At 44.7% G+C, this 13,384-nt stretch overlaps 1 protein-coding gene across 5 annotated transcripts in view; it reads left to right on the plus strand.

The window, feature by feature from the left end:
- Positions 1-13,384, plus strand: part of LOC306772084 (transcription factor COE3-like) — a gene marked incomplete at both ends in the record, with an annotated part of 66,531 nt that overhangs the window by 38,411 nt on the left and 14,736 nt on the right. For 3 of the 5 annotated variants that reach the window (XM_079261483.1, XM_079261486.1, XM_079261487.1), the window contains 3 exons: positions 6,355-6,485; positions 6,599-6,725; positions 12,128-12,216. In XM_079261483.1, the coding sequence (XP_079117609.1) occupies positions 6,355-6,485; positions 6,599-6,725; positions 12,128-12,216 (347 nt within the window). Of the gene's footprint in view, positions 1-6,351; positions 6,486-6,598; positions 6,726-12,127; positions 12,217-13,384 lie in introns of all 5 variants that reach the window. The other 2 variants (XM_079261484.1, XM_079261485.1) reach the window with 1 other exon arrangement.

Below are 13,384 nucleotides of genomic sequence, written 5' to 3' on the forward strand. Positions count from 1 at the left end.
ACCAATCAGGGTTTAAACATTTGGACCAATCAGTGTTCAAACATCTGGACCAATCAGTGTTTAAACATCTGGACCAATCAGGGTTTAAACATCTGGACCAATCAGGGTTTAAACATCTGGACCAATCAGGGTTTAAACATCTGGACCAATCGGGGTTTACACATCTGGATCAATCTGGGTTTACACATCTGGATCAATCAGGGTTTAAACATCTGGATCAATCAGGGCTTACACATTTGGACCAATCAGGGTTTAAACATCTGGACTAATCAGTGTTTAAACATCTGGACCAATCAGGGTTTAAACATCTGAATCAATCAAGGCTTAAACATCTGGATCAATAAGGATTTAAACATCTGGATTAATCAGGGTTTACACATCTGGACCATAAGTGTTTACACATCTGGATCAATCAGGGTTTAAACATCTGGAGCAATCAGCAGAATGAAACCTTGAACCGGGTTCCGTAGTGGTTTCAGCTTCTGTTCTGTCGGCAGAGAGAAGACAGTAATTTGCTCTTTGTAGAAGAATCAGCCCAGTGGATTGTTGGTAAGAAGACCAGAACCCTCCCAGTCCCCAGAGAGGACAGTGTGTGTGTGTCCGTGTGTCTTTTCGTGTGCAGTTCAACCTCTTTAATTGCCCTCCTAATTAAAGACAGTAACCATAGAAACCACCCCTCCCATCAAGAGAGCAGCAGAGTCCCGTGGGTGATTCGTCTGTGCTCATCTGTTTCCAGATTCAGTTAAAACAAAGTCCTTCAGCAGTTCTTCCGTTTTCACCAGAGCCGAGTCAGTATGCTCAGAAACAAGAAAAACATCAGAAAGCAGATAAAGAGAACCAAGAAAATACTGGAAATGACTGGGCAAAGACCAGGAGAAGACTGGGAAAAGTCTGGAAATGTGAAGATTCAGCAGATGGAACCACAAAAAGACGAGAAACCTCAAGATCAGACAGATAAAACTTTCTTATCTCAACCTGGAAGGAACGTCTGGTTCTGGCAGCTGGCTCTGCTGTGTGGATTAGTAATGCTGACTGGGTGGTAAACGGGGATATTGGCTCCCATGCAGGTCCAAGAGGACCAGTTTTCCTGAATCCTTCCAAAGTCCAGAATGAAAAATCCAATTCACAGAGCAGTCCAAGATCCAAAAAACCATGAAAAGCCACAAGAAGGGGTAGAATGAGTCAGCATTTTCCTGAAAAGCATACAGGTTAAAACTGGTTTGGACTGGTATAGAATGGTTTATATTTGTTTGGATTGGATTTGACTGTTTGTGTAGACTGGTTTGGACTGACAATGACTGGCCTGTATGAGATTAAATTGGTTTGGAGAGGCAGACTAGTGTAGACTGGTTTGGTTTGGTTTGGTTTGGTTTGGTTTGGTTTAGATTGGCAGCCGAAAGTGGGGACGTGGAACGTCACCTTTCCGGTGGGGAAGAAGCCTGAGCTGGTTTGGGGGTTGTCACTGGAGAGATGGAGATAGACACAGCTGAGTGTGAAGTGGCGGAGATGAGATTCAGCACCTCTAAACCGGCACTCATCATCCTTGAAATGGTGGAGCATCCTCTCAAGGCCTGGGATGAGGTCCTGCTCCAAACGGAGGAGTTCTTGAATGTCAGGATCTTAGTCACTGGTGAGGAAAGAATGGAACAGGAGTTCTACATGAGCATGTAGAATGTTACAATCTGGTCTTCCAGCCGTCCTGGAGGTCATTGGTGTTTCCCAGTCCAGTTTACCTGAACCAGCACGTCCAGATCTGCATAACGACCCAGTAATCTGGATTAGGTTTGTTGGAGCAGGAAACAGCTACAATTTCCAGTGTACCTGGAAAACCAGAGCTTGAGATCCTAATGGGACTGAGTAAGCAAAGGGTTCTGTTCCGGTTCTGTTCCTGAATAGAATAGAATAGAATAGAATAGAATAGAATAAAATAGAATAGAATGCAGGTGCAGTAATGTGATTTGAAGTCATCAGTGATGAGATTAACTGCTTCACACACGCTCTGCTTTCATTTCACTTTATAATTAATCTGCAGCTGCACTTGAAAGCAGAAGAGGAAGAAGAAGTACAAGAAGGAAAAGAAGTCATTACTGAGCCGAAGCCACTGAAGTAAAGAGGATAAAAGCCTCCACCCAATTAAATTATGTGTGTGTGTGAGAGTGTGTGTGTTTATGTGACCTTGCTGTTATGTAGATCAATGGTTCCAAACCTGTTGATCTGAACTCATAAAAGAGGTGAGGAGACAAAACTATGTCTCATATTTAGCTCAGATGTGTCCCAGTCTACCTCACATATGTCCCAGTCTACCTCACATATGTCCCAATCTACCTCACGTGTCCCAGTCTACCTCACATATGTCCCAGTCTACCTCACATATGTCTCAGTCTACCTCACATATGTCTCAGTCTACCTCATATATGTCCCAGTCTACCTCACATATGTCCCAGTCTACCTCACATATGTCTCAGTCTACCTCATATATGTCCCAGTCTACCTCACATATGTCCCAGTCTACCTCACATGTGTCCCAGTCTACCTCACATATGTCCCAGTCTACCTCACATATGTCCCAGTCTACCTCACATATGTCTCAGTCTACCTCATATATGTCCCAGTCTACCTCATATATGTCCCAGTCTACCTCACATGTGTCCCAGTCTACCTCACATATGTCCCAGTCTACCTCACATATGTCTCAGTCTACCTCATATATGTCCCAGTCTACCTCACATATGTCCCAGTCTACCTCACATGTGTCCCAGTCTACCTCATATATGTCCCAGTCCACCTCACATGTGTCCCAGTCTACCTCATATATGTCCCAGTCTACCTCACATATGTCCCAGTCTACCTCACATGTGTCCCAGTCTACCTCACATATGTCCCAGTCTACCTTACATATGTCCCAGTCTATCTCAGATATGTCCCAGTCTACCTCACATATGGCCCAGTCTACCTCACATATGTCCCAGTCTACCTCACATATGTCCCAGTCTACCTCACATGTCTCCCAGTCTACCTCACATATGTCCCAGTCTACCTCACACGTGTCCCAGTCTACCTCATATATGTCCCAGTCTACCTCACATATATGTCTCAGTCTACCTCATATATGTCCCAGTCTACCTCATATATGTCCCAGTCTACCTCACATATGTCCCAGTCTACCTCACATATGTCCCAGTCTACCTCAAATATGCCCCAGTCTACCTCAAATATGCCCCAATCTACCTCACATATGCCCCAGTCTACCTCACATATGTCCCAGTCTACCTCATATATGTCCCTATCTACCTTAAATATGTCCCATCTACCTCACATATGGCCCAGTCTACCTCACATATGTCTCAGTCTACCTCACATATGTCCCAGTCTACCTCAAATATGCCCCAGTCTACCTCACATATGCCCCAGTCTACCTCACATATGTCCCTATCTACCTTACATATGTCCCAGTCTATCTCAGATATGTCCCAGTCTACCTCACATATGTCCCAGTCTACCTCACATATGTTCCAGTCTACCTCACATATATCCCAGTCCACCTCAAATATGCCCCAGTCTACCTCAAATATGCCCCAGTCTAACTCACATATGTCCCGGTCTACCTCAAATATGCCCCGGTCTACCTCACATATGTCCCAGTCTACCTCACATATGTCCCAGTCTACCTCACATATGTCCCAGTCTACCTCACATATGTCCCAGTCTACCTCAAATATGCCCCAGTCTACCTCACATATGTCCCGGTCTACCTCAAATATGCCCCAGTCTACCTCACATATGTCCCGGTCTACCTCAAATATGTCCCGGTCTACTTCAAATATGTCCCAGTCTCCCTCAAATATGTCCCAGTCTACCTCACATATGCCCCAGTCTACCTCACATATGTCCCAGTCTACCTCATATATGTCCCTATCTACCTCACATATGTCCCATCTACCTCACATATGTCCCATCTACCTCACATATGGCCCGGTCTACCTCACATATGTCTCAGTCTACCTCACATATGTCCCAGTCTACCTCACGTATGCCCCAGTCTACCTCACGTATGTCCCAGTCTACCTCATATATGTCCCAGTCTACCTCATATATGTCCCAGCCTACCTCACATATGCCCCAGTCTACCTCACATATGTCCCAGTCTACCTCATATATGTCCCTATCTACCTCAAATATGTCCCATCTACCTCACATATGTCCCAGTCTACCTCACATATGTCTCAGTCTACCTCACATATGTCCCAGTCTACCTCACATATGTCCCTATCTACCTTACATATGTCCCAGTCTATCTCAGATATGTCCCAGTCTACCTCACATATGTCCCAGTCTACCTCACATATGTTCCAGTCTACCTCACATATATCCCAGTCCACCTCAAATATGCCCCAGTCTACCTCAAATATGCCCCAGTCTAACTCACATATGTCCCGGTCTACCTCAAATATGCCCCAGTCTACCTCACATATGTCCCAGTCTACCTCACATATGTCCCATCTACCTCACATATGTCCCATCTACCTCACATATGGCCCGGTCTACCTCACATATGTCTCAGTCTACCTCACATATGTCCCATCTACCTCACATATGGCCCAGTCTACCTCACATATGTCTCAGTCTACCTCACATATGTCCCAGTCTACCTCAAATATGCCCCAGTCTACCTCAAATATGCCCCAGTCTACCTCACATATGTCCCAGTCTACCTCATATATGTCCCAGTCTATCTCAGATATGTCCCAGTCTATCTCAGATATGTCCCAGTCTACTTCACATATGTCCCAGTCTACCTCACATATGTTCCAGTCTACCTCACATATGTCTCAGTCTACCTCACATATGCCCCAGTCTACCTCACATATGTCCCGGTCTACCTCAAATATGCCCCAGTCTACCTCACATATGTCCCAGTCTACCTCACATATGTCCCAGTCTACCTCACATATGTCCCAGTCTACCTCATATATGTCCCCATCTACCTTACATATGTCCCAGTCTACCTCATATATGTCCCAGTCTACCTCATATATGTCCCAGTCTACCTCACATATGTCCCAGTCTACCTCACATATGTCCCAGTCTACCTCACATATGGCCCAGTCTACCTCACATATGTCCCGGTCTACCTCCCATATGTCTCAGTCTACCTCACATATGTCCCAGTCTACCTCACATATGTCCCGGTCTACCTCAAATATGCCCCAGTCTACCTCACATATGTCCCAGTCTACCTCACATATGTCCCAGTCTACCTCACATATGTCCCAGTCTACCTCATATATGTCCCCATCTACCTTACATATGTCCCAGTCTACCTCACATATGTCCCAGTCTACCTCATATATGTCCCAGCCTACCTCACATATGCCCCAGTCTACCTCACATATGTCCCAGTCTACCTCATATATGTCCCTATCTACCTTACATATGTCCCAGTCTACCTTACATATGGCCCAGTCTACCTCACATATGTCTCAGTCTACCTCACATATGTCCCAGTCTACCTCAAATATGCCCCAGTCTACCTCAAATATGCCCCAGTCTACCTCACATATGTCCCAGTCTACCTCATATATGTCCCTATCTACCTCACATATGTCCCAGTCTACCTCAAATATGCCCCAGTCTACCTCACATATGTCCCAGTCTACCTCATATATGTCCCTATCTACCTCACATATGTCCCAGTCTACCTCAAATATGTGTCCAGTCCACCTCACATATGTCCCAGTCTACCTCACATTTGTCCCAGTCTACCTCACATATGCCCCAGTCTACCTCATAGCCCTGTAGTCCTCCTTCAGTATTTTATTCCTCTTGTCCTCCTGTAGTCCTGTAGTCTTCCTGCAGTACTTTAGTCCTGCAGTCCTTCTGTCGTGTTTTAGTCTTCTTGCAGTCCTTCTTTAGTCCTTCGGGAGTCCAAATTAAACAGAGAAACCCAGGAGCAGACTCCTCAGCAGTGTGAAGAAATCTTCCTGAAAAAGCTATTTTGATAGTAGTTTTGTCTTAAAAATTGAAAATATGGTGGTACCTGCTATGGTTCGCCGCCACCATGTGGCGCTTTTTAGGATAAAGGCTGAAGGGAATCACATCCAGCAGACAGATCAGAAAGAAAACATAAAAATGAAAGATTGAGACTCGAATCGTGTTGCAGAGACAGAAGTCAAGTCGTCATCAGTCCCACAAACTCCCAGATACCCAGAAACATTGTGAACCTTCAAGTTGACCTTCCCAGTAACTCTGAGGTTTTGCATGACCTCTCTATCAGCCCTTACCTGGGTCAAAGCTTTGTGTCCAGGTGTTTCTCTCTTACTGTGTGTGTGTGTGTGTGTGTCTCTCGTCCAGCAGTCACTCCCTGTATAAAAGCCATCAGTCCCAGCGAGGGTTGGACAACGGGCGGAGCCACCGTCATCCTGATTGGGGACAACTTCTTCGATGGGCTGCAGGTTGTCTTTGGCACCATGCTGGTGTGGAGCGAGGTGACTATGACTAATACAGATAATTCATAAGTACGACACATGGAATACTTACAAGTACTAGATGTCACAGTCGCCTGACACGTTTCCCATGTCTCTCATGTCTCTGCATGTAGTTGATCACCCCTCACGCCATCCGTGTCCAGACTCCGCCCCGCCACATTCCCGGCGTGGTGGAAGTAACGTTGTCCTACAAGTCCAAGCAGTTCTGTAAAGGAGCACCAGGGCGCTTTGTCTACACAGGTAACATGTCCACATAGGTAACACATTTACACGTGTAACACGCCTACACAGGTATTGGGTGTACATTGGTAGTAAGTCTACATGGGTAACACGTCTACATTGGTAGTAAGTCTACATGGGTAACATGTCTACATGGGCAACACGTCTACATGGGTAACACGTCTACATGGGTAATAAGTCTACATGGTTAATAAGTCTACATGGGTAATACGTCTACATGGGTAATAAGTCTACATGGTTAATAAGTCTACATGGCTAATAAGTCTACATGGTTAATAAGTCTACATGGCTAATAAGTCTACATGGGTAACACATCTACATGGGTAATAAGTCTACATGGTTAATAAGTCTACATGGGTAACACGTCTACATGGGTAACACGTCTACATGGGTAATAAGTCTATATGGGTAATAAGTCTACATGGTTAACACGTCTACATGGGTAACACGTCTACATGGGTAACACATCTACATGGGTAATAAGTCTATATGGGTAATAAGTCTACATGGTTAATAAGTCTACATGGTTAATAAGTCTACATGGGTAACACATCTACATGGGTAAGACGTCTACATGGGTAATAAGTCTACATGGGTAACACGTCTACATGGGTAACACGTCTACATGGGTAATAAGTCTATATGGGTAATAAGTCTACATGGTTAATAAGTCTACATGGGTAACACGTCTACATGGGTAATAAGTCTATATGGGTAATAAGTCTACATGGGTAATAAGTCTACATGGTTAATAAGTCTACATGGGTAACACATCTACATGGGTAATAAGTCTACATGGTTAATAAGTCTACATGGGTAACACGTCTACATGGGTAACACGTCTACATGGGTAATAAGTCTATATGGGTAATAAGTCTACATGGTTAACACGTCTACATGGGTAACACGTCTACATGGGTAACACGTCTACATGGGTAATAAGTCTATATGGGTAATAAGTCTACATGGTTAATAAGTCTACATGGGTAATAAGTCTACATGGGTAATAAGTCTACAAGGGTAATAAGTCTACAAGGGTAACACGTATACATGGGTAACAACTTTACATGGGTAACACGTCTACAAGGGTAACACGTATACATGGGTAACACCTTTACATGGGTAACAACTTTACATGGGTAACATGTCTACAAGGGTAACACGTCTACATGGGTAACACGTCTATATGGGTAACATGTCTACAAGGGTAACACGTCTACATGGGTAACATGTCTACAAGGGTAACACGTCTACATGGGTAACATGTCTACAAGGGTAACACGTCTACATGGGTAATAAGTCTACATGGGTAATAAGTCTACAAGGGTAACACGTCTACATGGGTAACACGTCTACATGGGTAACATGTCTACAAGGGTAACACGTCTACATGGGTAACATGTCTACAAGGGTAACACGTCTACATGGGTAACATGTCTACAAGGGTAACACGTCTACATGGGTAATAAGTCTACATGGGTAATAAGTCTACATGGGTAATAAGTCTACATGGTTAATAAGTCTACATGGGTAATAAGTCTACAAGGGTAACACGTCTACATGGGTAACTAACTGTCCTCTTCCAGATTTTTTTCTAGTCAGAAATTTTTTTCTTCTTTTTCTGAATTGAAAGCAGCAGCATACACCCCCCCCCCCCCAACCCCCACCCCCTCAGACCAGTTTATTGAAATTTACCAAATAATCTCTTTCTTCCATGTTTTAGCCCCCCTCTCCCCCTTTAGATTTGTGTCCTGTGAATGTAGGAGATGTTTGTGTTTGTCAGAGTAATTACACACATTTAAATCCCATTAACCCTTGAACTGTCAGACGACTTTCATGTTAATGACCTGTGAACACACTCGTATGTCATGTGACCTTCTGTCATGGCTCGGTGGTTTACCATTACCTCCACCCTGCTCCCAACATGCTCGTAACAACACAGAGCACTTTGTATAACCACAGTTTGTTTACTACAAACAAACAAACAAACGCAACTCAACTCAACTTTGGAGAGGTTTTGCTACAAGCTAATGTGATCTGAGTGAACCGGTAAGAACTATGGCCGTTGTCGATTGGTTTTCAATCGTAATTAATCAAATATTAATGGCAGATTTTTGTATCTGTCTGTAAATGTTGTAATTGTTGATTATGATGGATTGTTTTATGTTTTTGGACCCCCTCGAAAACGCGATGGTACATCTCAAGGGGCATTCCATAAAATAAATTTCTCTAAATGTGCCATTACAATATATTTATATTTTTCTTTTAACTGTCCTGTTTGCACTTGTATAAGTGTAGACGTGTTACCCATGTAGTTACTGGTGAAATTTACTAGACTGATGCTGAATGACTTCTCACACTAACATATGTACACACAGCACACGTATGCACAAAACCCTTTTGCAGACCCTCCCTGGTCCTTCTGACAAGCTCACCTTTGTTAAGAAACCAACATATAAACATGATTAAATATCCTGCAGGACTCCAGCAGCATTTCCAGCGCCTTCAGTTTATCCAGATCAGCTGCTGAAAGGTTTCTGCTTGTCGAAATATTCGGACGTTTCTGCTGGAAGCTGCAATGCATACATATATATATATATGTATATATATATATATGTGTGTGTGTATTTATATATAGGGATATATATATAGGTATATATATATATATAGGTATATAGATATCTATGTATATATATATATATATATATATATATAGGTATATATATATATATATATATATATATATATATATATATATATATATATATATATATATATATATATATATGTATATATATATCTTTATTATTAGCTGATGGAGACACCGGATCAGTCCAACAGCAGTTAACCCTCACACCTTATTGATCACATCCTATATGTTTGCTAATCTGATGTCCCATCAGATTCCTTTCAGATTTGTACTGGTCCCAGCTGGTCTCTGCAGAACCAGTGAAAGCTGGGTTAACGTTTACCAACCAAAGGAAACGTACCACTGATGTTTCTTTGGACGTCTCAGTCAGGGATTGTGATTGGATGGGTGGGTGGGTGGATGGATGGATGGATGGATGGATGGATGGGTGGATGCATGGATGGGTGGATGGATGGATGGATGCATTGATGGATGGATGGGTGGATGGTTAGATGCATGGATGGTTTGATGGGTGGATGGATGGGTGGGTGGATGGATGGATGAATGGATGGGTGGGTGGATGGATGGATGGTTGGATGGATGGATGGATGGATGGATAGATGGAAGGGTGGATGGATGGATTGATGGATGGGTGGATGGATGGATGGATGGATGGATGGTTGGATGGATGGTTGGATGGATGGATGGATGGATGGATTGATGGGCGGGTGGGTGGATGGATGGATGGATGGGTGGATGGATGGATGGGTGGATGGATGGATGGATAGATGGATGGGTCGGTGGATGGATGGGTGGATGGGTGGATTGATGGGCGGGTGGGTGGATGGATGGATGGATGGGTGGATGGATGGATGGGTGGATGGATGGATGGATAGATGGATGGGTCGGTGGATGGATGGATGGTTGGATGGATGGATGGATGGATGGATTGATGGGCGGGTGGGTGGATGGATGGATGGATGGGTGGATGGATGGATGGGTGGATGGATGGATGGATAGATGGATGGGTCGGTGGATGGATGGGTGGATGGGTGGATGGATGGATGGATAGATGGATGATAGATGGATGAAGGTAAAGGCAGGCAGGTAAATGTCTGTGTGTTACAGAATTCCACACACATGCAGGTGAGAGTCAAAGTGGACACAAGGTCAGACTGCAAATAACAGACATCTGCAGGACGGCATACACATGTAACGGCTGCTGGTTTCACCCTGCCAGCCTTCAAGGACTGAACACACACACACACACACACACACACACACAGTTGCTGTGATGATGTGTCGGAGAGGCGTCTAAAGCTTGTTAAATGCAGCTGAACCAAGACGGGATTATGATTCTTGCACGCCACCGTGCACATGCACACACTCGCTGGTGGTTGTGCTTGGATGCGTTCACTGACGCTCTGATTTACCACCTTCCCACCAGTTTAAAGTGTAAATGATGTTGGAGGAGAAGGAGGAAATAAAAAGATGTCTGATGGATCCGACGATGGAGTCGCAGCAACGTGTACAAGTCACCGTCACGTGCACGCTCGCAGTAAATCCACCACACACACACTAAATCAAACACTTTATACAATATTTACTGCGACTGGTCGCCCTTTCTACTCCATACCGTTACATACGTGTTGTAGTTCGATCTGTGACCTGACAAGGGACAAGAAATGCAAATTAGCTGCTATGCTAACAAAGATTAGCACGGCTGATGCATGTTTATTAATATGTAATATGTCCCTGAAATAACACGCACACGTCCAGTGATTCATCAGGTTCTTCATGTCAGAGCAGAATCATCTGGTTTTAGAGTTCAGACTTTCATCAGGTCTGGACTCTGGTCCAGACCCTCCTCCGGGACTCATCTCAACGCAGAATTGAACCCTGCAGCCATGTTCTCATGTTTACAAGCTGAACTTTGTCATGACTGGTAAACATTCAGCTGGGATTCTGCCTGTCGCCTCTCAGATCCAGTTCTGTCCCCAGAACAGAACCAGAACTTCTGGATCTTGATTCTTTAGAGGTAATCTGTATGGAGCTCCCAGCTGACTGTCTGATGTGTGCAGACTGTTACTGTGTCCGAGTTAAAACCAACGCAGGACCTTCTGCTTTGGCTTCCTGCTCACTGATGTCACGGTCTGCAGATCATCAGAACATCAGAGTCCAGAAGAGTCCAGAATCTGGTCCTGCAGCCGTGTTTCAGTAAAACATCCAATACGGCGTTCTCTGTATTCTCTTTGTGTCCTTGTTAGAGCTTTGTGCTTCTCCATTTCTCTCAAAACAGCTGAATTCAGCTTCTACTGAGAGTTTAATCAGGATCCTGATCCAGATCCTGGTAACCTGTCAGGGTCCAGGAGTATCTGTCCCGGTGTACCCTGCATGGGTGGAGCTGTTGGATCAGATGGTCCTGTTGGTAAATAATTTGTTTGTTGCCATGGATACTCCAGTCTGGGTGGAGCCTCCAAATCCGCCTGAAGAAATAAAAAGTCTTTAAAAAGTTGACAGCAAGTTGTGTAAAATAACTTACAAAAGGTGAAACGGTAAAAAAGGTAAAAAGGTAAAAAAAAAACTTGAAACACGACGTTTAAACGTTAAACTCGACAGTCTGACCACTAGCGCCATCCGGTGGTCAAGGAAGACGTCTCTGAAGCTGTCCTCCCGCTAATGACCATCGTCTTCCTCTACAGGAGGAACATGTAGATTCTGATGCAAACAGGATCTAAATGATAAAAAACTGACTTTACCTTTTCTTCCTCAGCGCTCAATGAGCCCACCATTGATTACGGCTTCCAGAGGTTACAGAAGGTCATTCCTCGTCACCCCGGAGACCCAGAGAGATTACCGAAGGTAGGACACAGATACACAACACAAAGACGGTGTAGTGATTCAGCAGACTGGATTCCCAGAAGAGCAGACAGCTCAGAGCAGAGTGAGGCAACGCTGAAGTCTGGATGCACCTGGCTTCTCCACGGGGGATGGTCATTAGGGTGTTATCAGGGGTCACCAACACAAAGCCGCGCGATAGAGGCTGAAAGACAAGCTGGGGTTTGACTGAAGTTGTTCCTCCTCCATGCTTTACCAAAAGGTCCGGCTAGACTCAGGACTCTGTCCAAAGATGCTTAATGACTCCCTGCATTTAGCAGCGAAATGTCTTCCAGTACAACCCGTCCAAAGAGGACCCGGGAGGCGGAGGCAGCAGCCGCCAGAGGCCACCTTTCACATGAAACGGAGGAAGCTAATCTGATTAGCTCTCCTGTTCAGACTGAACCTGGATCAGGTCTGCAGGTCAGAGTCTGGTGGAGCATGTAAGAGCTTGGTCTACGTGTGTGAAAGCAGCCTGAGGTTTAATGAAGGTGTGAGTCTACAGACATGCAGCGCTTCAAAGAGGATCTCTGCAGTGTGTTTTCTGTCTGATCTGAGCTGACATGCTGTTAGCTCCATAATGAAAACCACATCCCACCACGTCTTTAATAATTCATCTGTAATGGTTTTATTCAATTACCCACGCTGCCGTGCTCAGCGTGCAGCCGAGCGACTGAAGCGCAGGAGCTTTAATAACTGGAAGTAATCCTGGACATGCTGTCCCACAGAAGTCTGAGCTGGACTGCAGATCCGACGTGGACCGGTTTTTCCCTCCAACCAGAAACAAAAACTCAACAACTGAGTGTCACAGGGAAGAAATAACAATAAGAAGCAGACCTGCAGTTCTTCAGTAACGTGGTCCACACGTGGTCCAGAGATCGGTCCGAAGAAGGGAAAGTGTTCCAAACAGAACGATGAACATCAACGTGGAAAATATGAGTTTATCATCAGAAACGGTTTTCATCCTGAGATATTTATCATCACTGCTGTGAGAGTTCCAGACTGTAGTCCTGGGTTCACAGAGTCCTGGGTTCACAAAGTCCTGGGTTCACGGAGTCCTGGGTTCACAGAGTCCTGGGTTCATGGAGTCCTGGGTTCATGGAGTCCTGGGTTCACGGAGTCCTGGGTTCACGGAGTCCTGGGTTCACGGAGT

The sequence above is a fragment of the Telmatherina bonti genome, assembly GCF_933228915.1.
Source record: "Telmatherina bonti genome assembly, chromosome: 21".
In the NCBI taxonomy this organism is placed as follows: Eukaryota; Metazoa; Chordata; class Actinopteri; order Atheriniformes; family Telmatherinidae; genus Telmatherina; species Telmatherina bonti.